At 41.2% G+C, this 27,457-nt stretch overlaps 1 protein-coding gene and 1 pseudogene across 1 annotated transcript; one reads left to right on the top strand and one right to left on the bottom strand.

The window, feature by feature from the left end:
• Nucleotides 1-834: 834 nt before the first annotated feature.
• Nucleotides 835-18,462, bottom strand: actr3b (actin related protein 3B). The gene is made up of 12 exons (XM_020494389.2): nucleotides 18,183-18,462; nucleotides 17,345-17,400; nucleotides 16,784-16,908; nucleotides 16,384-16,494; nucleotides 15,967-16,062; nucleotides 8,962-9,069; nucleotides 6,928-7,071; nucleotides 6,591-6,764; nucleotides 5,780-5,872; nucleotides 3,744-3,869; nucleotides 3,510-3,593; nucleotides 835-1,750 (listed from the first exon to the last, which is right to left on the bottom strand). The coding sequence occupies exons 1-12, from the start codon at nucleotides 18,224-18,226 to the stop codon at nucleotides 1,655-1,657; spliced, it is 1,257 nt and encodes a 418-aa protein (XP_020349978.1). The 5' UTR covers nucleotides 18,227-18,462; the 3' UTR covers nucleotides 835-1,654.
• A 1,984-nt stretch (nucleotides 18,463-20,446) lies between these two features.
• LOC109900155 (DNA repair protein XRCC2-like) lies at nucleotides 20,447-22,809 on the top strand (annotated as a pseudogene).
• The last annotated feature ends 4,648 nt before the right edge of the window (nucleotides 22,810-27,457 follow it).

The raw sequence follows: 27,457 nt of genomic DNA, 5'->3' as shown, positions 1-27,457 counted from the left end.
TCAACCCACAATGGCGGAAGGAGAAGATATCGATTTGTTCGAGGATATAATTATAACGCCATTCTCAAGACAAACTTTTCAAGAAAAGTTAGACATTGTCAGGAGAGGTAGACGCCGACGCTACAAAGCCTGTCACAGGCGGGAAAGGGGTTCGTTCGCCACTTTCAACTATGAATGACTCACAGGCTCCGAGAAGCACTGCAAACTGTACTGCTGGGAATGCCTATTATTTGCAAGTGATCGATTTGGTGTTTGGAGCCACACTGGCTTTGCAAACCTGAGTTGTCTAACCAAAGCAGCAACGAGACACCAAAGTACGGCTGGGCACTTACAAGCAATGGTGCTTTTGAAAACTTTTGGGGACACCCGAGTGAATCTACAGCTCAACGAACAAGCGCGCAGGGCAACGAAGCTGCACAATGAAAAGGTATTGTACTCTTCCCCTGCAATTCTCTGAATAAAAATGTCAATTTCAAGGTGACGCAACGCCTGGTTATACTGCGTTTCTGTCTAAATGTATAGTGTCTAGAGCCATGGCATCATAATGATGGTAATAAGAGGTGGATTCATTCAGGTGGGACTGTGTAGGACTTCACTGAAGGCCCAGGCCCCAGAACCACGGCACGCTACTGGTTTCTAGGGAGGCATGGCTTTCGTCCTTCGTCTCTCCCGAGCCCCCCCACCCCCCACTATTAGCAATGAGACAAGATAGTAACAAATAACAATTGGATTCCACGAAATTGGAGAGAAACTGCGAAAAATTCTAAAAATAAAAAGGTTAAAAATATATATATTTTTAAATCACATTAGCTATCAATCAGAAACAACAAGCCATGAAGGTGCCAAGTACCTTTATTCACATTAGCGTCATACCAGCAGTTAGATTTTTAGTGAGCACAGTTCCCTACGGAAATAACTTCTAGATACACAGAAATGTATAAATAAATACTTCAATATCATTATATACCATAGATAATTTGTGGCTGACAAAAATAATTTAATAAATACTTTTGGACCTAATAAACAAAATCTCTCGAAATATCTCTTCTTTCATGTTACACTATTTCACGTCAATACGATCTACATCTTTATATACCTGTTCTGATAATCTTTAATACAAATATAAACACATTTCTAAATATGTTATATTGTAATATATAGTATCTTTATCTATATATTCTATATACAATTTCAAAGCATGACTTTCTATGGATATTGGACAAATGTAATTTGGGCTGCTCCAGAATTAGCGTGGGTTGCCTTCCCACATGATTCATGCAGCCTGGGATGGGATCTAAAGTTAATCTTAAGAGTGTACAGCGAAACTAAGAGAGTAGGTGCAAGAAAACAGTCTTCAGTTCATGGCTTCAACCAAAGTGTTCCAGTTTACAATGACAATATTGAAAATTCACTGTATGTGTGCTATAAGAGGTCTTTGTCTAATTCAATGACTTTTATCCTTCACATTAATTCTAATCAGCCGATACTGATTGTACAATATATTGTTGACAAATTCAATTGCACATCAACGTCTAAGGGGCTCTTGTGTGGTAGGTTAGAGTGCTATGGTGGTAAAGTAAGGACATTAATCACGATGCATGGACTGACCCCAGGCCGGGGTCAACAGCAGGTTCTGTAGGTGTGGGTTTTAGCATTAGGACATGGTACCAAAGACAGGGTTATGGCGGCAGATGCTGGGACCAAACTCATCGTAGTCCTTTTTTGAGTGACAAACCTGGAGAAACTCAGGCTGTGAAGGAAAGAAACGGAATACAAAAGCAGGGAGCAACAGGGGATTTATCTCAGTACTTTAGGCAGATTAAAAAGGTTGGATAACACCAGATTAGAGGTCGACCGATTAATCGGAATGGCCGATTAATTAGGGCAGATTTAAAGTTTTCATAACAATCGGAAATCGGTATTTTTGGGCGCTGATTTGCAGATAAAAAAAAATACATAGATATATTTTTTATACCTTTATTTAACTAGGCAAGACACTTAAGAACACATTCTTATTTTCAATGACTGCCTAGGAACGGTGGGTTAACTGCCTTGTTCAGGGGCAGAACAACAGATTTTCACCTTGTCAGCTCGGGAGATCCAATCTTGCAATCTTACAGTTAACTAGTCCAACGCAATAACGACCTGCATCTATCTCGTTGAACTCCACAAGGAGACTGCCTGTTACGCGAATGCAGTAAGCCAAGGTAAGTTGCTAGGTAGCATTAAACTTATCTCATAAAAAAAAAAATCATAATCACTAGTGAACTAAACATGGTTGATGATATTACTAGATATTATCTAGCGTGTCCTGCGTTGCATATAATCTGATTGAGCATACAAACATACAAGTATCTGACTGAGCGGTGATAGGCAGAAGCAGGCGCGTAAACATTCATTCAAACAGCACTTTCGTGCGTTTTGCCAGCAGCTCTTCGTTGTGCGTCAAGCATTGCGCTGTTTATGACTTCAAGCCTATCAACTCCTGAGATGAGGCTGGTGTAACCGAAGTGAAATGGCTAGCTAGTTAGCGCACGCTAACTAGAGGGACGGAAGCTATACTGTTACACTGGCAATACTTAAGTGCCTATAAGAACATCCAATAGTCAAAGGTTAATGAAATACAAATAGTATAGAGGGAAATAGTCCTATAATTCCTATAATAACTACAACCTAAAACTTCTTACCTGGGAATATTGAAGACTCATGTTAAAAGGAGCCACCACCACCACCATAAGTTCTCATGTTCTGAGCAAGGAACTGAAATGCTAGCTTTCTTACATGGCACATTTTTTCACTTTTACATTCTTCTCCAAAACTTAGTTTTTGCATTATTTAAACCAAATTTAACATTTCATTATTTACTTGAGGCTAAATTGATTTTATTGATGTATTATATTAAGTTAAAATAAGTGTTCATTCAGTATTTATTGTTGTAACTGTCATTATTACAAATAAAATAAAAAATTGGCCGATTAATCGGTATCGGCTCTATTTGGTCCTCCAATAATCGGTATCGGTGTTGAAAAATCATAATCGGTCGACCTCTACACCAGACACAGCATTATTACAGATGTACAATCTTAATTTGAGCCAGTTTGCTACAGCAGGAAACTAATCCTGCAGCAACAGGACATTTGAATTATTATGTAGATTTAATTCATGGACATTTTTTGTAGGAGTTGATCCATTTTTCGTTAGGGCAAAGTCAGACATTTTAAAGTGGAAATAATAAACTTTAGAAGCCTTTTTAAACCTAGAATACACTATTGTGCAGGAAATAGTTCAGCAACAAAAGAGTAATTCAATGAAGATCCTTTATCTGTAGGCTGAGTACTGTTTATATATTGATTCTATATATACATTAATACAGTAGACATGTGATAGTGAATGATAATGATAATAATAACAGAACTTGTTAACCTTCGCAGTATGACCATGTAGAAAATGTAGTGTGGGTGCGTGCTCTGTGTGTGAGTGTGTACATGTGCACTGTGTATGGTCTTTACCGTAGAGGCAAGCATGGATCCTCCGAACCACACGGCATAGCGCTGCATGTGGTGTGTAACCACCAGGACCTCCATGGGCTTGGGCTGAAAACAACAGGAAAGTAGACAGATTCTATCTGTTCTATCCTGCATCACAATAGCCTGGACAATGTCAGATCTGTATTGCCAACTCCTATGATCGTTGTCGTACCAAACATGATCATAGGAGGCAGGAAAGCACGAACAGACACACACCTTTATCCTTCCTCCACTGAGCTCCTCACTCAATTTGAGCCGGGCGTCTACCGACCGCTTCAGGTCTCTCTGCAGCCGCCGGCCAAAGTCTCTGAACATGGTGGAACCGCCAGACAGGACAATATTCTGTAATGTGTCAGTACACAACACAACTATAGGGTGTCAGTTTTCTAGCCCATCAAAACAATAACATCACCTTCATTCACCAAAAGTAGTCAATCTTGCTAAACACACAATCAAGAGTCAATTTTAATTTAATTTTACCTTTATTTTACTAGGCAAGTCATTTTCAATGACTGCCTAGGAACAGTGGGTTAACTGCCAGTTCAGGGGCAGAATTACAGATTTGTACCTTGTCAGCTCAGGGATTCGAACTTGCAACCTTTCGGTTACTAGTCCAACGCTCTAACCACTAGGCTACCCTGCCACCCCAATAATTGGTGGGCGCTTATAGTTGGCCTTTTTTACACATACATAAGTATGTCATTTATACGCATGTGTGAATTGGAAATGTATTTTTTTAATATCCCAATTTCATTGAGACACCCATGGAGTATGGGGTCACAGCCAGGGTCAGTCATTATGAATGATGCACCTGGCAGAATTAGGGCTAAATGCCTTGCTCAAGGGCACATCGACAGATTTTCAATATTTTTGTGCATGCTTTCTGTGTCTAGTTAGGCTTCAATGTCATCACAGAATTAGGGCTTAATCACAAATGATTAACCGGGTGGTTCGAGCCCTGAATGCTGATTGGCTGACAGGTGTGGTATATCAGACAGTATACCACGGCTATGACAAAACATTTATTTTTACTGTTCTAATTAGGTTGGTAACCAGTTTATAATAGCAATAATGCACCTTGGCTTTGCGTCGTGCCTAAGAACAGCCCTTAGCCGTGGTATATTGGCCATATACCACACTCCCTCTGGCCTTATTGCTTAAATAACACCCCTTGAAAGTTGCTGATATCAAATGTGTAAAGGCTACACTGGTCAGGTCTCAAACCTTAAAGGGGGGGAGAGAAAAAGGCTCAGGGAATATTGGGACAGTCATTCGACCTTAATTAAATATTGACGTTCAGCGATAATAGGGGATCAACCAGCGATCCTTCGCCATTACAGGTCGAGGGGGTCAATCGTTTGTTATTAACAAACTTTAGAGGCTTTGGGAGGAAATGTATCCCGTTGTTTGGATTGGGCTGTGCTGGAATAACTTCTGCAGCAATAAAAAAAGTACTGTTCTCCATCTATTTTTCATCCCTCTCTCCCTCCCTCTTTCATCCCTCTTTCCATCCATGTTTTGCCTTTCTGAAATGAATCCATTTATTACTCGTGTCAGAGGAGGAGATGAGAGCCCAGCAGCAGAGCGTTTTACTGCAGATGACCACCTTTCAATTTGTGAAGAAGATGGTTTAAGCTTATAGCCCACCTCAGGTGTTGTGACTCGTGGGGATAGTTAGGATGCTCAATGAATTGTTAAATGTATTCAATTGCCCAGAAGATTGCAATATTTTATTTTAGGCAGTTGGTTCACTGGGCTATTACAAGTTCAATGACTTGTCTCAACATTTTTATAAATACCCCAGTTTGATGTTTTAATTTGATATGCACATGAGTGGCATGAAGATCATGGACATTTATAATACATGAGAGCAAGATAATTTGCACTCATTCTGTGTTTAGAAAAAATACATGTTTTTTTGGTATGATCCAAGCTAAATGAAGACTAGAATGTGAAATGGCCATTGAATAAGTCAGGTGCCGTGTTCAAGCCGATGTTCCCTCATTGCCTCCAACAAGGCCAACATGCATCTACCAGTAAGATAACAAGGTGTACACTGACGCCTGGTGGACAAAATATGAAAAAAACTATTCAGAATCAAAACTGTCAATACTAAATGTATTGCAGAGCAAGTCTGACATATCTAAAATAATCTTCAAATCATATTATTTCTTAAATGAATTGTTAAACTGGAAAGACATGCATTTCCCCCATCACACAATCAATTGCAGAACGTAGTGTTGAAGCCATACCTTATATAGAGGTCTTCTGACATCTATTGGACAGTTCATTATAACCTCGTCAACTATATCTGAGATTGGCTGCATGAAGTCTGGGTTGGCAAACTGTAAAACACAGGAGCAGATATAGTGGGTATTACATGTGAATGTTTAAAGCAAGGTTCAATGCAGCTGTTTTTATCTCAATATCTAATTATTTCTGGGTAACAATTAAGAATATTACTGTTATTGTTTTTAATTAAAATGTAAGAAAATAAACTAAACTAGCTTCTTAGCAAAGAGCAATTTCTCAAAGAATTTAGCTATGACTGTCTGGGAGTGGTCTGGAGAGGGGAAAACTGAAAACTAGCTGTTATTGTCAGATAGTATAATTAATAATAATAATAATAATATAATAATAAAGAGTTCTAAACCTAACTAATTTACCACCTGGTGTTGTCACCAGGCAGGCCAAAACGCCATCCCACCAAAACAGGCTGAAATATTAGGCTTTCTTTTCAAACAGCTCTTACACTAAAAAGGCATTATCATTCCAACCTCAGTGTGTAAATATGTATAAAACACATGGAAACCATGATTTTGACTGCACTGGGCCTTTAAATGAGAATAATCTTAAATTTGTCAACTTTATTCTGCATAACAATTATTTATCTTTTTTTTTTTTTACTGATATCTTACATGACAACAATTGGTGCTTTCTTGAAGATACTCATTTCAAATGAGTAATTAATCCAACTGGATCCTTATTGGGTAACATGTTACTTCTTATAAATAGTGTAGCATAAAATAAACGCTACCCATTATTCAGAATATCAATGAATACCTCTGGATGAAAGAATATTTCTGGACCTAAAAAGCGTTCATATCCAACGTCTATGTGGAATTCAGATTTGTTGATGGCATTGATGCCTTTGTACTTCTTGATCCATTTCCCAGGGTCCGTGTCATATTTGGCAAATTCCTTCACAATGTCTGGACAGATGTAGCAGTACCTCTCCTGGGAAAACAAAACAACAAACAACAAATAAACAAGTGTGAGCTTACATTGTCAATTTATGTACATAATGTAGCATCAGTCCAACAACCATTATACCAATCAAAACCTCTTAAAGAGGTCGCTAGGTGTTGCTAGGTAGCTTCACGACTATTCTCCTCCTTACCTTGACTGCCTTGGCTGTCTCCATGGACTGTTCCGGGGGGATGCCCACCTCCCTCTCTCTGAGGAGCTGCTGAATAAACAAGGTGATGTCTCGACCTGCTATAGGGATGTGTTTTATACAGCTCCCAATGACGTAGCCTTCAGCCTAGCACAGGACACATAAGTTACAATGACTCAAACAGTCAAGAATCCTAAATATCAAGTCAACAACAGGTTAACATAATATGATCCTGATCATGTCTCAAAGAGTTACTCTATACCTGCAGCATAACTATGAATTTGCACAACATGAAACACTTAAAGCTGCAATATGTATCTAGAAAACATTAAGAAAACAGCTGACAGTGAAGAAGGCATCTGAACAAGTCTATAAACGTGCTGTGACTTTTACGTTAACAAGTACAAATATCTCTCAATATGGGTACAGCACTTGTTTTTCACTGTATGGTATTCTATTTTATGGTATCCAATCCTATTTTATATATAGCCATAAAGAAAAAGTCCACATACGGGATCCCAGCAATCATTGAATTTGACACAGCATTTTACTCATCATAAACAGACACAGAACTTCATGCCATATCACTTTTACAGAGAGGGAGTTATATTTAGGAGAGTCATGTGCACAGGTGGTGCGTCTCAATAAGCTAAAGTGGCTACTTCTCCTTGTTTCCTCTCTGCCAGCAACCCTGATTTTAAAAAGACAGGACAGCAACACTGATTTATAAAGACAGGACAGCAACCCTGATTTAAAAAAACAGGACAGCAACCCTGATTTAAAAAAACAGGACAGCAACCCTGATTTAAAAAGACAGGACAGCAACCCTGATTTAAAAAGACAGGACAGCAACCCTGATTTAAAAAGACAGGACAGCAACCCTGATTTAAAAAGACAGGACAGCAACCCTGATTTAAAAAGACAGGACAGCAACCCTGATTTAAAAAGACAGGACAGCAACCCTGATTTAAAAAGACAGGACAGCAACCCTGATTTAAAAAGACAGGACAGCAACCCTGATTTAAAAAGACAGGACAGCAACCCTGATTTAAAAAGACAGGACAGCAACACTGATGTAAAAAGACAGGACAGCAACACTGATGTAAAAAGACAGGACAGCAACACTGATTTAAAAAGACAGGACAGCAACCCTGATTTAGAAAGACAGGACAGCAACCCTGATTTAAAAAGACAGGACAGCCACCCTGATGTAAAAAGACAGGACAGCAATCCTGATTTAAAAAGACAGGACAGCAACCCTGATTTAAAAAGACAGGATAGCTAAAAGCAATATGGTGAAGGCCCACAGGGGAATTTGCTTTGACCTGGAGGAGGGAAAAGCCACCTTGGTCTGTTGAGAAACAGTATGGGAGTCTTAGGCTGCGTTTACACAGGCAGCCCAATTTTGATATTTGCTCCACTAATTGGTCTTTTGACCAATCACATCAGATCTTTTTCAGAGCTGATCTAATTGGTCAAAAGACCAAAGAGTTGAAGCATGTCCTGGTGTGGGGGAGTTCAACCCATGTTACAGGGATGTTTCTATCAGGGAAGGGATAGGATGGTTATAAAACGTCCCCTTACATGCCTTTCCTCATTGGATCCTCCCATTAACCCACGATGCCTTGGATCATGTTGTATATTGACATTCCTTTGAATTTGGACAGACACACAATCAAAACAGATCAATAAAGGAGTTAAGTTGGGCTTGCTAGCTGCTTCCACTCACAAGAAAGACATTTCTGTTTTGTTCCCACAATTAAAGCTAAGCAACCAAGATGGCCTAGCATTTCTTGAGGAATGCCAACACATTTTGAGGTTTATAATGCCTTCATAAGGTTGGCATAGCACTTCTGTCATGGAAGATTATGGCAACTCCAATGTTGATGGACGGTTTCATAACAGTTTAACGTCACAAGACAACATTAAGCTTTCACGACAAGTGTGATTATAAGCCTCTATGACCTATTAGGCCTGCGACCTACTTTGTCATAGTGTCTTTTAACAACAACAAAAACGTTGATATGCGTTTGTTACCACAGGTATGGCGTGGGTGACTCCATCTCCGCTGTCAATCACGATTCCTGTCAGTGTTCGCTCGCCTACTTGTCTAGACGTCCATGATGCTGCCAGGGCCAGAACTGCCTGAAATGAACCAGTACAATCACCGAGAGACAGATTTCAATGTGATTAGACCTAGGGCTGTGGCGGTCATGAAATATTGTAAACATGTTTAGAATCTCCAAGCATCCACGCATACATGCCGCTGATGTATGCCTTTGGAACATCTACATTGAAAAAAAGTCTAATAAACCCATTTAATAAAACCATCACAATACATCCATTATTTATTTTAGGCAAGTCTAAAGAAACATTATGATATGAAGAAAATGTATTTCAGAGAACAGAATATGAGTTGGCCTACTGTATGTTATCTGGCTATGCGCCCTGCCATAGGCTGTAGACTAGTTAATTTAGCAGACAAGATATGCTTATAAGTCCCGTGCCATTATTTTATATTATATGATTTTATAGTAAGAAGAATATAATTGAACTTGGCGGAATAAAATAGAAAGGATATTTTTCCCATTCCGGAGCAATTTTGAGAGTAAAAGTGATCATTTGAAACAGGTTCTATATGCTAAACTAGATTTTGGGTAAATTGGCTAATTTAGATGTGAATGATACAAATCTTAGATTGTCTTAAAAATCAAAACATATTTGGGCTGCATAATGCTACTATATGCAACAAAAAGTCACAAATAAAGCTTACACTCTGTTCCTTGCCTCAGGCTGCACACCCTGTTCTCTCATCAAGTGGTCATATATTCAACCATCAGACTATTCTCAAATTAATCTTGTCTTTACTAATATGGAGAGAAAAAAAGATTTAGGATGGCCCAATATCAAATGGGTAGGAACAACAGGAGGCTGCTGAGGGGAGGACGGCTCATATTAATGTATGGAAACAGAGCAAATGGAATGGCATCAAACAACTGTAACCATGTGTTTGATGTGTTTGATACCATTTCACTTATTCCTCTCCAGCCATTACCACAAGCCCATCCTCCCCAATTAAGGTACCATCAACCTTGTGTTGTAGGAACAGGGGGCAGGGGAAAAAAGACATAATCCGTATGTACTCGAATAGCAAATAGAGGCTGCTTTCCCAGTTTAAATCATGCTGAGGCTAGTCCGGTTTTATAGCAGAGCAGCTGAGAAATAGACCTAAATATAGTAGCAGCTGGGATCCTCCTCTTTTTAGTGGCAACCATCAAAAACTCTGCTATCACACGGGATTGCATATAGAAATGTCTGGGCTTATAAGAACACTTATTTCACTTCACGCATCAACCACTGTTTGAGGAGCATGCAGCCTCTCACTGCACGACAGGTGATATTCCACCCAAATCTCTATGCTATGGGATCTCCAACCATGTTTCTGCAGCTACCCAGTGCTTCATTTGGGAAACCAAATTAAATCTGTTTGGGAATAGCGATAGTAACATGTTTTCATAACGCAACACATTTAATTAACTAAAACTGTTGACAGCCCCTATTTCTGCGTGCTTGAAAAAGGAATGAAGGAGAGGAGATGGACAAATTCACTATAATTGTAAGCTAACTCTGTAAGCCGCCCTGCACAATCAATGAACCAACAGCATCACCTAGGCCTATATGTTCTCTCCCAGACTCATGGATTGATGTTTGGAGCGTATCATAAGGTAACCAGTCCAACCAGTATGAATAGTACAGTCCAGATTCAAAGGTGATTGCTAGAATTAGTTTAATTTTGAAGTATAGGCTAGAACAGTTATGTGCCAAAAACATCCTAAATCTAAATATGTTTAAAAAAAAATGTTTTTCCACCTTGCATAATATGCAGTAGGCTATTAGGTTATGTATTGTCCAATGCCATAATCATTATTTTAATTCAGGTTTATTTTTCGGGCTTTGGCTCATATCGTATACAGTGTTTTCGGAAAGTATTCAGACCCCTTGACTTTTTCCACATTTTGTTACATTACAGCCTTATTCTAAAATGTATTAAATAAAAAAATCCTCAGCAATCTACACACAACCCCATAATGACAAAGTGAAAATAGGTTTTTAGAAATGTTTGTAAATTTATAAAAAATAAAAACAGAAATACCTAATTTACATAAGTAAATAAGACCTTTCGCTATAAGACTCTAAATTGATCTCAGGTACTGTATGATGAACAGAGGATGGCAGTAGTGTAAAAGAGGGGTTGGCGGGTGGTGGGTGGGACACAATGCAGATAGCCGGTTAGCCATTTGATTACCTGTTCAGGAGTCTTATGGCTTGGGGGTAAAAATGGTTGAGAAGCCCTTTAGGCCTAGACTTGGCACTCCGGTACCGCTTGCCACGTGGTAGTAGAGAAAACAGTCTATGACTAGGGTGGCTGGGGTCTTTGACAATTTTTAGGGCCTTCCTCTGACACCGCCTGGTGTAGAGGTCCTGGATGGCAGGCAGCTTAGCCCCCATGATGTACTGGGCCGTACGCACTACCCTTTGTAGTGCCTTGTGGTCAGAGGCCGAGCAATTGCCATACCAGGCAGTGATGCAACCAGTCAGGATGCTCTCGATGTTGCAGCTGTAGAACCCTTTGAGGATCTCAGATCTTTTTAGTTTCCTGAGGGGGAATAGGCCCTCTTCACGACTGTCTTGGTGTGTTTGGGCCATTCTAGTTTGTTGTTGGACACCAAGGAACTTGAAGCTCTCAACCTGCTCCACTACAGCCCCATCGATGAGAATGGGGGCGTGCTCGGTCCTCCTTTTCCTGTAGTCCACAATCATCTCCTTAGTCTTGGTCACGTTGAGGGATAGGTTGCTATTCTGGCACCACCCGGCCAGGTCTCTGACCTCCTCCCTATAGGCTGTCTCGTCATTGTCGGTGATCAGGCCTACCACTGTTGTGTCATCTGCAAACTTAATGATGGTGTTGGAGTCATGCCTGGCCATGCAGTCGTGGGTGAACAGGGAGTACAGGAGGAGACTGAGCACGCACCCCTGAGGGGCTCCAATGTTGAGGATCAGCATGGTAGATGTGTTGCTACCTACCCTCACCACCTGGGGGCGGCCCGTCAGGAAGTCCAGGATCTAGTTGCAGAGGGAGGTGTTTAGTCCCAGGATCCTTAGCTTAGTGCTGAGCTTTGAGGGTACTATGGTGTTGAACGCTGAGCTGTAGTCAATGAATAGCATTCTCACATAAGTATTACTTTTGTCCAGGTGGGAAAGGGCAGTGTGGAGTGCAATAGAGAGAGCATCATCTGTGGATATGTTTGGGCGGCATGCAAATTGGAATGGGTCTAGGGTTTCTAGGATAATGGTGTTGATGTGAGCCATTACCAACCTTTCAAAGCACTTCATGGCTATGGATGTGAGTGCTACAGGTCTGTAGTCATTTAGGCAGGTTGCCTTTGTGTTCTTGGGCACAGGGACTATGGTGGTCTGCTTGAAACATGCTGGTATTACAGACTCAATCAGGGACATGTTGAAAATGTCAGTGAAGACACCTGTCCGTTGGTCAGCACATGCCCGGAGCACACGTCCTGGTAATCCGTCTGGCCCCGCAGCCTTGTGTATGTTGACCTGTTTAAAGGTCTTACTCACGTCGGCTACAGAGAGCGTGATCACACAGTTGTCCGGAACAGCTGATGCTCTCATGCATGCCTCAGTGTTGCTTGCCTCGAAGAGAGCATAGAAGTGATTTAGCTCGTCTGGTAGGCTCGCGTCACTGGGCAGCTTGCGGCTGTGTTTCCCACATGCTGTGGCGATGTTTATCAGCAGAAGGGACTGGGAGACTAGTCAGGATCGAGGCAAAGATGAACGGAGCAAAGTAAAGAGAGATCCTTGATGAAAACCTGCTTCAGGGCGCTCAGGACCTCAGACTGGGGCGAAGGTTCACCTTCCAACAGGACAACGACCCTAAGCACAAAGCCAAAACAATGCAGGAGTGGCTTCAGGACAAGTCTCTGAATGTCCTTGAGTGGCCCAGCCAGAGCCCAGACTTCAACCCGATCGAACATCTCTGGAGAGACCTGAAAATAGCTGTGCAGCACCGCTCTCCATCCAACCTGACAGAACTTGAGGGGATCTGCAGAGAAGAATGGGTGAAACTCCCCAAATACAGGTGTGTCAAGCTTGTAGCGTCATACCCAGGAAGACTCTAGGCTGTAATTACTACCAAAGGTGCTTCAACAAAGTACTGAGTAAAGGGTCTGAATACTTATGAAAATGTAATATATATTTTTTAATAAATTTGCAAAATAAAATGGTCATTATGGGCCAAGAAACTTGTGTGTAGATTGATGAGGAAAAACATAACATTTAATCAATTTTAGAATAAGGCTGTAACAGAACAAAAAAATTTAAGTAAAGGGGTCTGAATACTTTCCAAAGTCACTGTATAGGCCTATGAGTATGCATAAGCTTGAATATGTGTATGGTGTTCTAAATGCAATGTCTTAAATGCTTTGAATAAATCATCATCTTATAAAGAGCTGTCCATTTTCAAACTAGAGATCTTCACGGATCCACCTGTACCCGAATACCCGAGACCGAGTTCCAGATCCAGAATTCTAAATAATGTCATGGGTCTGGATTGGAATTGTTGTTATGTTGTGTATGATGAGAAAGCTCATGCACAGCTGCAGCCTCAATTAGCCTAGATAGCTAATTTTAGCTAGCTTAACTAGCTTCTCCCAGTTTGATGAAGTCAAGACTGGTACTCTGTAATAATTTTTCATTATAAATAACCTAACTATGGCCGCTATTAGTCTACTGTAGCGCGAGTCGGATGGGTTGGATGCTGCTCTCGTCTCTCCCTCCGCCCTGCTCCAAATGTCACTGGCTCACAGTAGGACCCCTCTCCCGCCTGCTAGAGCGGCACCTCTCACGCTTTATCAGCTCCAGTTAAGAAAGTATCTTAAAACATGACTTTTCTGCTGCTTCCCTCACTCGATTCGGCCCGGGCTATGTCTATACAGAACAGGTCTAATTGTCCTTGGGTCCTGTTGAAACAGGTCTCTATATTTACAAAATGTATTTTTGCATATCTGTTCCGTGTGGGAAAGCCTCAGGTCAATTTCGGAACGGGTCCAACGTTTTTGATCCATGAAGACCTCTACTACCAACGCATGTCCAGGGTGCATAAGAGGAGATTACCGTGACTCAGCGATCACATGGAATTTGACTTTCATCATTACTGCCATTGTGGCAGTAATATCGTCACAACAGCCCTAATTGGACATCACCTTCATTAACATCTTTATGCATCCACTGATCTATCAAGTGTTTAAACATACAGTACCAGTCAAAAGTTTGGACACACCTACTTATTACAGAGTTTCTTTATTTTTACTATTGTCTATATTGTAGAATAATAGAGAAGACATCAAAACTATGAAATAACACATGGTATTATGTAGTAATCAAAAAAGTATTAAACAAATCAAAATATATTTGAGATTCTTCAAAGTAGCCACCCTTTGCCTTGATGGCAGCTTTGCACACTCTTGGCATTCTCTCAACCAGGTTCATGAGGTCGTCACCTGGAATGCATTTCAATTAACAGGTGTGCCTTCTTAAAAGTTAATGTGTGGATTTCTTTCCTTAACGCGTTTGAGCCAATCAGCTGTGTTGTAACAAGATAAGGGTGGTATACAGAAAATAGCCCTATTTGGGAAAAGACCAAGTCCATATTATGGCAAGAACAGCTCAAATAAGCAAAGAGAAATGACAGTCCATCATTACTTTAAAGACATGAAGGCCAGACAATGCAGAAAACTTTGAAAGTTTCCTCAAGTGCAGTTGCAAAAACCATCAAGCGCTATTATGAAACTGGCTCTCATGAGGACGGTCACAGGAATGGAAGACCCAGAGTTACCTCTGCCTGCAGAGTGTAAGTTCATTAAAGTTACCAGCCTCATAAATTGCAGCCCAAATAAATGCTTCAGAGTTCAAGTAACAGACACATCTCAACATCCACTGTTCAGAGGAGACTGCATGAATCAGGCCTTCATGGTTGAGTTGCTGCAAAGAAATCACTACTAAAGGACACCAATTATAAGAAGAAACTTGCTTGGGCCATGAAACACGAGCAATGGACATTAGACTGGTGGAAATCTGTCCTTTGGTCTGATGAGCCAAAATGTTTGCGTAGGTGAACGGATGATCTCTGCATGTGTGGTTCCCACCATGAAGCACGGAGGAGGAGGTGTGATGGTGTGGGGGTGCTTTGCTGGTGACACTGTGTGATTATTTTTTTAATTCAAGGCACATTTAACCAGCATGGCTACCAAAGCATTCTGCAGCGATACCCCACCCCATCCCATCTGGTTGCGCTTATGGGACTATCATTTGTTTTTCAACAGGACAATGACCCAACACACCTCCAGGCTGTGTAAGGGCTATTTGACCAAGAAGGAGAGATGGAGTGCTGCATCAGATGACCTGGCCTCCATAATCACCCGACCTCAACCCATTTGAGATGGTTTGGGATGAGTTGGACCACAGAGAGAAACAAAAGCAACCAACAAGTGCTCAGCATATGTGGGAACTCCTACAAAACTGTTGGAAAAGCATTCCAGGTGAAGCTGGTTGAGAGAATGCCAAGAGTGTGCAAAGCTGCCATCAAGGCAAAGGATGGCTACTTTGAAGAATCTCAAATAAAATATATTGATTTGTTTAACACATTGTTGGTTACTACATGATTCCGTATGTGTTATTTCATAGTTTTGATGTCTTTACTATTATTCTACAATGTAAAAAATCAAGAAAAACCCTTGAATAAGTAGGTGTGTCGAAACTTGACTGGTACTGTATATTTCTATCTAGGCTTACATGGAGTGAATGGATGATCATATCAAATACATTGTTATAATAATAAGACATCCTCAATACTTGTACTATATACTACTGGTATATAACCATACATGAATGGGGTCATTGGGGTATTACACCTCATTAACACCACCGCAGATCAATAGTGTGAATGGGACATTATTTCTGTTGTACCTGCACTGCGATGTACAGGCCTGGGACATTAAAGGTCTCAAACATGATCTCAGCCAGATACTCTCTGTTCTCTGGCGTGTTCAACGGAGGCTCTGTCTGGGGACACAAACGTAAAAAACACTATACAGTCCAACTGACTAAGAGCAATAACAGCAAAGCTACAAAATAATACAATTTAAATTAGGTCTTACAAAAACCATGCACCTATTGACTGTTTTCATTTTGAAAAACATTTACTAAATGCAGGATGGGCAATGGGTGCATTCATTGATATTTATAAATACTGAAATACCAGTTTCAAAAATAGAAAAATAAATACCAATACCTTTATTTCATTCCCATATGTTACAACAAACAAAATATGTGTTATGGTGTATACTGGGGTATATAATACCTTTACAATAAACTGTCTCTCACCATAAGGAAGCTATGGTCTTCAGGCTCTGCCCGCAGATACTTGAAGATGATCTGCTCCATGAACTTCTCCATCAAATCCCAGTCTTCCACCATCCCATGTCTGATGGGCCACTTTGGAGACAAAAGGCCACATGGTTACAACTCAAAACCACCCCTGTGGGCGAAAACTGGTTGAATCAACGTTGTTTCCATGTCATTTCAACCTTCAACCTAATGACGTTGAATCAACGTAGAAAACTGCTAGGGTTAGCAAAAAGTAATCAACGTAAGGGCACTTTGTCTTTTTTTAACCTAAATCCAATGACATGGTGAAATTTTTTTTTTTTTAATTCACATTGAACTTGACATTGAACTGACATCTGTGCCCAGTGGGACAGATCCTATGAGTAGGATCAATCACCTTGGTTGCATAGTTGGGCTTATCAATGCCTTCATCTCCTATAAAGAAATCCAAGTCATCCACTCCCTTCACAAGTCGCCTCTGTGCCTGGTCTCCTACACCGGCTGACTCTCGTATAGCGATGCCTGAAATGGAAACACATAAGGGTAACGAACAGGTGTTACATTCTTCTCTAGACCTCCCGTCCATCAAGTCGATATACATGGACAGATGACGTACCAAGGCCCATATGTTCACACAGCTATCAAGCATATTTTAGGACTCTGTGTTCAACAAAGAACAGATCAAAACAGTCTGAAACTCATTTGTTGTCCGTTCCCTTGAGAAATGAATTGATGGTAATGAGTGAAATGACAGCTGGAGTGCAGTAACTTGCTCAAGGTTACACAGCCGTGTGATGAGATGGGAGGCTACACTGCCTTTAATTAGTGCTTTCCCAAGGCAGAGCTTGATTCAAATCCAAAAACCAAAACTCCAAAACTGATGTAAATAAAATCATCTTCAAGTTAGAAGTGGATAGTGTTTAAAACATCTGCAACATAAGCTATACAGTATACTTACAGGATGGCATGATAAACTGTGGCTCTGTGTTTCCAGCATATCCAATCTTGGTGTACCTGCATTCAAAGAAAAACAGCACAAAGTCATCATAACACAGCAAAGATTACAATGTTTGCCCCTAAGCATTGTGCAAATATACAACTGAATCATTTATTTATTTTCTGTACCATGGACTAAGCAGAATGCATTTGTCAATATATTCTCTACCGATCAATTTGCGATTAACCTTTCAGAAACAACCGAAACCTTTAGCAATTTGTTCCCTGTAATAAATTTACAGTATCAGGTTCTGTCTCGACCCCAGCCTTTCTGATTAAGTAAAACTTCCTGTTTAACCATACTAATTCATCATGGAGGAAAAATGTATCTCCTCTAAAATGTATATTGTTAGCCAAAACATACAGCTGTTTAATTCATAGAGATCTTGGAAAATGTACCGCCCACAGGCTGAGTTATTCATCAAGTTAATCACACCTGTGAGTTTACAGGCCTTCGGATTCAGAAAACAGTAGGCTCCTCTACGGCTAAAATAGTCTAAGTTTTAGAGGACACTACAGCAGTGGCCAATGGCACTTTATTTACATCAACATCTTAGCTATAGACCTAAAAAACATTAGAAAGTATGTATTATTATATATTATACATCATAACATTTTTAATAGTATTATTTAATATTATTCTCAAGTAAACTTTGCAGGCAGGTGCTTTCCACTTGGGTGAAAAAGGTTGTCTTGATTGGTGGCATAACATAGCCTAACGTTAGTAAATGTCCTTTTCGAGGCACATCACATACTGTATCTTCAGAGCAAGCGTAGCTGTTTCAAGTAAGCAAACTCACCCTGTCCCACAATCTATCACACAAGGAGGTAGAGGAGTTGCCATACTCGTGTTGACGATTGTCCTATCGATACTAGAACACCATAGATTATTTGCAACAACTGTATCGGCTAGTTTAAACACAATGTATGATTGAAGGTTGGCTACACGGCTGATTGCACTGCCCGGTGCTCGCTTATTTCCCTGTGCCGTTATTTATATTACAGAGTATCCATTATATTGACCAGATACTCAAGTGGCCGCTCTAACAATTAAAATAAATGTCTTAAAAAATGGAAGGCAGTGGGGAGGGGGCACGATTAGGTGGGACCATTCTAGCCAATGAGAGGGCAGATACGCACAACAACAGGCACAACTCCAATATAAAGTGTTTTTTTTCCGAAGTTGCCAGGATGTCAAGTGTCCTACTTAAATCAGTACACTCGCAACAACATAGGCATTACGAAACTTCTAGTCGATCAAATAAGCCATACGTAGAAAATAAACCATTCACATTTTCGTTAACCAAATTCGACACTCTCTCGTTGACCTCCATACAAAAACTCTTCGCTTTGGTGAGCGAAAAAACATAGAAACGCCACCTGCTGGAGAAGACCGATTTTGGGCCCAGTTATCCCTCTCGCTCTGCCTCTTTCTCTATGTTTCTATTTCTAGTAGTTTGACAGCGAGAGTACTTCCCGAGTCAAAGGGAAAATTGAAAAAATAAAAACAAGCTGTCTGGCTCCGTTCTCCACTTGGGCTTAGTAGGGAATGGGAACTTGCACAATTGACCGTGAGTCAGTTTCTCATTCGGAAATGCTCTGTCATGTAGTGATTGCTAATACAGATTCAGCTGTTAGGCTGCAGAAAAAAATGCTTTATTGAAACCTGTGAAAGTATTCTTGAAAATAATATTTCACTAAATGATATGGCTAAGGTGTATGCAATTAAATAACCTTGTAATTTTGTGAAGAAGCTGCAAAAAAACTAAATACCACGGAACCAATGTATTTTAATACTCACACCGCAAGGTGGCATCTGAATCCTACTGTTACCTCTCTGGCCACGAGTTGTTAGGCAACCTTGTATGTATTGTTCACGCGCCCAATGAAAAGGAGGTGACGAATATTCTGTCACACAAACTAATAGCCTTTATTCTTGATAACGTCGGGATTAAGAGCAATCATACTAAACTATTTTTCATCATGTATTTCATTATGACTACCAGAGAGGCACGATAACGATCCTGTAACCATTTCAATAACTCATCTATGCCAGATATTATGGTAAATTTTCAAAAAGCAAGAAGATTATTTGAAAATGCGCGTTATTTTTCCTGACCGCAAGCAAGAGAAGATGACTACATACATGACAGAGTACGGTGCACAAATATGTCGCAAACGAATCTATAAGTGTAAAAAAGTATCTGACGAAAGGTTTGTAAGAAACTAATTTGATGTCATGACGATATATGGACTTTGCCACCACCGTCACGTGCGCATTTCCCATCAACAGCGCAACAATTCGGTCAAGTCTTTCCCAATGTACACTAGCTCATTTTTACACCAGCATACACCTAATAACTAACTACCTGTTTGTCTTCAACATTGTACTCGCAATCAAACTTTACTGACACTCCATACCGGTTAACGAGTATGTAGATAACTGTTTACAATGTATTCCGTCCAACACGATCTAGTAACGTTAAACACAGGCACATCGCAGTTAACGTTACTTAGCTAACGTTACATTAATTTATTGCAAATATTATAGTGATTTGCGGTTTCGCGGGGCCCCTCAAGGTCCCTTTTTTGGGATAAAAAAATGTACTTCCTGCAATTCTACACATTTTTCCATGAGGCAGAGAGAAAAATGTGCAGTTTTATAACTATCTCATATTATTCTACACATTTTGGGAGGGGCTCCTCCAGGGGTTGGGCCCCCAGTGTTTGTGGGTCCTGCATTGCAGGGGCTGCAGGGTTGTGTCCTACACTAGTGTTCTGATCTTGCTTGAAGATACTCTGTTATTTTCAGTAGTGGTGGGTAAAATCACTGGAAGCCGTGACAATAAGAATACATATTTATGTGTTATTTGATTTGATACACTTTTATTTTTATTGAAGCCTGCCTGAATACATGCCACTGGTTATTTCCAACCTGTTTTCCCGCCGTTGGCCAGAGAGGTGCTACTGTGCACTGTTATTGATTGGTATGATGTCATTGGGAAGACCATTTTGCCAAAAATCCGATTATGTTTATTATTGTGTTTTGTGTGTATTGCTAAATATGACTACTGAAGGTGAACTTGAACTTCAAGTAAGCAGCTAGAAGTACTTTGTTATCAAAGTAAAATCAGAATTAACATAAAGCTAACATACATAGCTTTAGTTTTTTTAACCAAGTGAGTTTGTATTTTCCTTTAGTTGTTTGCTAGATTGAAAGGGAGATGATCATTGACGGACATTGAACCTGACATCTTTCCTGGACCAATTCAAGATAGTTTGGCCCTATAGACTCATTTAACTGCTGTTTAGACAGCAAGACAGTCCATATCAATAAATAACCACAGTAGTCACATGTTTTCTCTCCAGGTGATGTTGTGGAGTTCCATGGCATGAGGGCAATGGGAAGACGCATACCCTGTTCAATCTGGTGACCCACTGCATCCTCCCAACCGACCGGGACGGCCTGGAGGGGAAGGTCATGTACGTGGACACAAACTACCACTTTGACATGCTGAGGCTGGTGAAAGTACTGGAGCAGCACCTGGGGGAGGATGGTGCTGTGGTGGTAGAGCCTGAGGAGAGGGTGCGAGCCTGCCTGCGCCGACTCTTCGTGGTCCTCTGCTCCAGCTCAGTCCAGCTGCTTCTCACACTGCACTACCTGGAGAATACCTTCTTCAGCCGGCCCGTCCTGTGCCTATTGGTCATCGACAGCATCTCAGCCTTCTATTGGGTGGACCGGAGCAGCGGAGAGGAGAGCGTGGCCAAGCAGGAAGCCATACTCAGGAAGTGTTCAGAGCCCCTGGCCCGAATGCTAAGGGACTACCTCATTTTGGTGTTCGCCACCACGCACGCCAACATCAGGAACTGCGGGCACTCGGATCAGTCTGACACGGCAGCCATGACACCTGGGTCCTCTGAGCCATCCTCATCGTATTCCTCCTGTAGACGGTGGTCCTCCTCCCATGCTTCAGACTTTGACAAGGCCTACATCAGCAGGGATTGGCAGAGGCTATTGACACACAAGGAGACGTGACCAAGGACAGAAACCAGGTGTTTTCAACTGCATACACCACCACAAAGACATGAGGTGCTAAACACTCCTCGTTCTGTGTAATGTAAAGGGGGTTTCAGTTTTTATAAAGAATGTTGTTGAACTCATTTGATTGAATTCTATTCCAATTCCGGATGTGTTCAACTTTTAGTGATTTTATTTCTAACAGTTGTTGGATTATTTTACATCCACCAAATGTGGATGGTTATTATGTTGGATGTAATTTGTTTGTTTTGTTAAGAGGGAAAAAAATAAGAGTAAGATAGGGCAACTGTTACACACAGCAGCAATGCCTTTCTTCAATGAAGCGCTGAATATTTAAGTTACAGTATATAATTCAAGCAGTTAAATATGCTTTACTCAGTAGCAATAGCTGTAGGTTAAATATTCTCATGAAACCCTAAAGGCCTGAAATATTTCATGTTGTGTATATCAGTAAACCTGAAATTACTCTTCACATGAGATCTTCTTTAAGTCTTTTAGGGATGAGCATATTTGACAGAGACAGAGTTTTGACAGGCAGTTCAAGGATAGAGTGGATGGAGCAGAGCATCTACAGCTCAGTCATCCAGTTTCAGGTTTAATCTGGGGTACAGTAAGTGTTAACCAAACTCACCCTGTTTAGGACTTTCTTAATCACTTAGCGTGATTGATAGTTTTTTATTTGTCATGGGCTGTTGGTCTCCACTTTTGATGCACAACATCTATTCCCAGGTTCAGGCCTAGCTTGTAATATGGGGAGTGCTTGGTCAATCTAGCAAGCACAGCTATTTAAATGGGGTCTTCGTGTTCAAGCAGGTCAACTCTCTCCCTACTTACTTATCCCCTGACTTTTGACACCCAACCAACATCATACACAGCGATACCATAGATAAACAACAAATTACACAGTCATTGTCAGTCAATCAACCCGTGGAACCCAGGCTGCTAGTAGCTCATTGACGGAGACCAGCTGTACTGTGCATAATAGCAGGGTTATGTTCCCTCCCTGTGGATCCTTGTATTGTTTCATGGCTCTCTGTTCTATAAGGCAAGCCTTACAGAGTAATTAGGCACTGAATGGTTTGTTATTACTCAAAGAAGAGTTGATAAATGTACACATCCACCCCTCCTCCAACCAGCAGCAGCTGTTCACTCCAGTACTTCATTGTCCCATGTCATGTGACCAAGGTTATTATAGTTTTGTGATTTAATATTTGTTTTTATTGTTATTTTTAGATTTGATTTGACATTCAGTTTAGTTTCAGTTAGTTTTCAGACTTGATTTACACATTTTTATTTATACTCAACAACAAATATAAATGCAACATGTAAAGTGTTGGTCCCATGTTTCATGAGCTGAAATAAAAGATCCCAGAATGTTTCTATATGTACAAAAAGCTTATTTCTCTCCAATTTTGTGCACACATTTGTTTACATCCCTGTTAGTGAGCATTTCTCCTTTGCCAAGACAATCCATCCATCTGACAGGTGTGCACAGGAGCACCTTGTGCTGGAGACAGTAAAAGGCCACTCCAAAATGTGCAGTTTTGTCACAACACAATGCCATAGATCTCTCAAATTTTGAGGAAGCATACAATTGGCATGCTGACTGCAGGAATGTCCACCAGAGCTCTTGCCAGATAATTCAATGTTCATTTCTCTACCATAAGCCTCCTCCAACGTTGTTTTAGAAAATTTGGCAGTACGTCCAACCGGCCTCACAACCGCAGACCACGCGTAACCACACCAGCCCAGGACGTCCACATCTGACTTCTCCAAGCATCCGACTTCACCAGCCACCCGGACAGCTGATGAAACTGAGTAATTCTGTTTGTAATAAAGCTATTTTGTGTGGATAAACTCATTCTGATTGGCTGGGCCTGGCTCCCCAGTGGGTGGGCATGTCTCCCAAGTGGGTGGGCCTATGCCCTTTTTTGGGATGTCACTTCTTGCCTCTGGGGGAAAGTAATACATAAGGTGATGGGCCAGGACATGGGTTTGGTTAGGTTTAACTCTAAATCAGCCTAATGTGACTTGGATTTAAATGGAAAGGCTCCTAGACTGGATAGGTGCCATGTTTATACCAATCCAATGCTTTTTTAACTTTTAATTGTAGATTTAAGAAAAATCAAGTACCTTTACCTTTATCTAACAGAAAGATAGAGGAAAAAACAACAAATGAAGTCATGGCACATTTGAAGTTATGTTTATGCAGTGGAGGCTGGTGGGAGAAGCTATAGGAGTAATGGTTAGAATGGAATTAACGGGACGGAGTCATGTGGTTTCCATATTGTTTGATACATTTAATACCGTTCCATTAATTCCATCACATCCATTACAATGAGCCCATCCTCCTATAGCAGGGGCAGAAACCAGATCCAGTGCACAGGGCACAGCTTTGAATAAACAGCCATCCTTGCCTGTCAGAACTGAAGAGGTGACTCTGTAAACAAGACATCCTTTACCTCTTCCAGATATTTCCACAGCTCACAAGGGCAGGGCTCTACAGTGTGCCCATTTTACTCTCATATGTGGCTAAATATTTTGCTGTTCTACCTGGAATTTTAATTTAGGAGCACCAGTGTGCCTAGGAAAAGTCAGGATTCTAGCTTTAATACCTCAAATATTTTTCATTGTGCTTTTAAATGTATTTGTGTGCGCCTACATTTTTCAGCTTAGATTCGCACATGCTCCTTGTAAAACAGGTCAGCATAGAGCCCTGCACGGGGAACTTAATGCCCTGCTAGGTTGACACTCCGCCTGGACATTGACCTCAGACACAATCTTCGATGTGAGGAAGCTATATTTCGGAAGCACTGGGGTCTAGATCCTCGCTGGATTCATCGTGCTGGCATCGTCCGGGGGTCATGGTGCTCCATGGTTGTACTCTCTGATTTGCTGAAGTACAAAATACTCTGCTTCCCTCATCAGTGGCTCCATCTCTGTTGAGTGAAGTGCCAGAGGAACACTTGGGTCCATCGGGCAAGCTGCTGCAGAGTTTGGCTGCCAGAGGAGTTAGTATGCATGCAAAGCACACATGCAGTGACTTCAGTTGGACCTGTACCAACTGTTTTGCAAAAGTAGTTGATTGCAAATGTGCCTCAAGGTTGAGAAGGCAGGGCACCACATTAAACAGCGATTGGCTGTCAGTTTCAAGTTGATCGGTGTGGATTGCAAAGGGCTCCAGCAACTTCACAAGCTGCTCTAGCTTGGCCCAGTGACGCTCCGCACTCACCCTCTGATTTTACACTGTTAGGTAGTGTGATAGCTCGTGATAGGGATGCACAAACTAGGTCTATTTGAGCATTTACCCGCCAGATTTACACAAGTATTCAGACCCTTTACTCAGTACTTTGTTGAAGCACCTTTGGCAGTGATTACAGCCTGGAGTCTTCTTGGGTATGGGTACACCACAAGCTTGGCACACCTGTATTTGGGGTGTTTCTCCCATTCTTCTCTGCAGATCCTTTCAAGCTTTGTTAGGTTGGATGGGGAGCATCTATGAACAGCTATTTTCAGGTCTCTCCAGAGATGTTTGATCGGGTTCAAGTCCGGGCTCTAGCTGGGCCACTCAAGGACACTCAGAGACTTGTCCCGAAGCCACTCCTGTTTTGTCTTGGCTGTGTGCTTAGGGTTGTTGTCCTGTTTGAAGGTGAACCTTCACCCCAGTCTAAGGTCCTGAGCGCTCTGGAGCAGGTTTTCATCAAGGATCTCTCTGTGCTATGCTCCTTTCATCTTTCCCTCAATCCTGACTAGTCTCCCAGTCCCTGCCGCTGAAAAACATCGCCACAGCATGATGCTGCCACCACCATGCTTCACCGTAGAGATGGTGACAGGTTTCCTCCAGATGTGACGCTTGGCATTCAGGCCAAAGAGTTAAACTTTGCTTTCATCAGATCAGAGAATCTTGTTTCTCATGTTCTGAGAGTCCTTTAGGTGCCTTTTTGCAAACTCCAAGCGGGCTGTCATGTGCCTTTTGCTGAGGCTGGACTCCGTCTGGCCACTCCACCATAAATGCCTGATTGGTAGAGTGCTGCAGAGATGGTTGTCCTTCTGGAAGGTTCTCCCATCTCCACAGACGAACTCTGAAGCTCTGTCAGAGTGACTATCAGGTTCTTGGTCACCTCCCTGACCAAGGCCCTTCCCCTGCTCAGTTTGGCCGGGTGGCCAGCTCTAGGAAAAATCTTGGTGGTTCCAAACTTTTTCCATTTAAGAATGATGGAGGCCACTGTGTTCTTGGGGACCGTCAATGTTGCAGACATTTCTTGGTACCCTTCCCCATATCTGTGCCTCGACACAATCCTGTCTCGGAGCTCTACAGACAATTCCTTTGACCTCATGGCTTGGTTTTTGCTCTGACATGCACTGTTAACTGTGGGACCTTATATAGACAGGTGTGTGCCTTTCCAAATCATGTCCAATCAATTGAATTTATCACAGGTGAACTCCAATCAAGTTGTGGAAACATCTCAAGGATGATCAATGTAAACAGGATGCACCGGAGCTCCATTTCGAGTCTCATAGCAAAGGTTCATAGCAAATACTTATGTAAATAAGGCATTTCTAAAAACGTGTTTCCGCTTTGTCATTATGGGCTATTGTGTGTAGATTTATGAGGGACATTTTTTATTTCATCCATTTTAGAATAAGGTGTAGTGTAACAAAAGGTGGAAAAAGTAAAGGGGTCTGAATACTTTCTGAATGCCCTGTATACACTGGCCTTCAACTTGAATGTCCCCCAGCATGAATGATACAATTATGCATCTTCATATTATCAGTCATGTTTGAAATGTTCAATAATATCCCATACTCTCCTCCATATTCATAAGGTGTTGCTCTTGGCTATAAAGGCATCACCTTAATTCTAGTTTTCTGGAATACCAGTACCAATACTAGTTCACAAAATCCCACTCAGAGGCCAGATAGCTCAATCCTTTTTCAGCAAATGTAAGTAAATGTTGTCAGCACAAGCTATCAATCTATTTTTATGTAATGCACATTACATGATGCCACACAGGCTCAATATCAAATTAATTATGCCACATAGGATCAATATCAAACGGATTATGCCACACGGGCTCAATATCAAATGGACCCAACCCCAAATTATCCATTTGTTTACCTACTGATTGCAACTGGGTCCCCATGCCCACATTAAACTGGCTGACTCAAAGACCAAGACAGCACAGCAGTCCTTAACTTTGGTTCAGAAAATCAAATGGTGCCAAGTGGTGCACAAAAGCGAGACAGTTCCTCTTAATTGATTTGTTTATTGCTGTTGATTTTATGTGCGTTCTTCAGCAGTTAACAAAAGGCTTGATGCCTGGGGAGGGCTTATGGCTCTGATTGATATCATTTAGTAGTCCAAGCCTGGGGTTAAGAAATAGAAGTGTTCAACAACATATCCCTAATTAGAAGACAAGAGACCAATGGTTCTTGGTTCATTATTTGGCTATGTGTTTAGTTGAATGTGTGTGTATGTTTTATTTAGGCTTTGAGAAATAGTGAAATAAGGTAAAATATAATGGAAGTTGCCACCTAACCCAACTCCATTAAATCCAGAGTGATGGTCTTTAGTCTCCTATGTTGCATGCATTCAAATCAAATCAAATCAAATTTATTTATATAGCCCTTAGTACATCAGCTGATATCTCAAAGTGCTGTACAGAAACCCAGCCTAAAACCCCAAACAGCAAGCAATGCAGGTGTAGAAGCACGGTGGCTAGGAAAAACTCCCTAGAAAGGCCAAAACCTAGGAAGAAACCTAGAGAGGAACCAGGCTATGTGGGGTGGCCAGTCCTCTTCTGGCTGTGCCGGGTGGAGATTATAACAGAACATGGCCAAGATGTTCAAATGTTCATAAATGACCAGCATGGTCGTATAATAATAAGGCAGAACAGTTGAAATTGGAGCAGGAGCACGGTCAGATGGACTGGGGACAGCAAGGAGTCATCATGTCAGGTAGTCCTGGGGCATGGTCCTAGGGCTCAGGTCCTCCGAGAGAGAGAAAAAAAGAGAGAATTAGAGAGAGCATATGTG

The sequence above is a fragment of the Oncorhynchus kisutch genome, linkage group LG11, assembly GCF_002021735.2.
Source record: "Oncorhynchus kisutch isolate 150728-3 linkage group LG11, Okis_V2, whole genome shotgun sequence".
Taxonomy (NCBI): domain Eukaryota; kingdom Metazoa; phylum Chordata; class Actinopteri; order Salmoniformes; family Salmonidae; genus Oncorhynchus; species Oncorhynchus kisutch.
This window is presented reverse-complemented; position numbering and strand designations above follow the sequence as displayed.

Bases quoted from the DNA above. Each gene is read 5' to 3' on its own strand.
- actr3b (XM_020494389.2), bottom strand. From the start codon at position 18,226: ATGGCAACTCCTCTACCTCCTTGTGTGATAGATTGTGGGACAGG. The intron at 16,909-17,344 runs GTAAGTATACTG...TTTCCATTTCAG, and splicing joins ACAGTTTATCATGCCATCCT to GCATCGCTATACGAGAGTCA. The intron at 9,070-15,966 runs GTACAACAGAAA...GGTTCATTTCAG, and splicing joins GCCTGTACATCGCAGTGCAG to GCAGTTCTGGCCCTGGCAGC.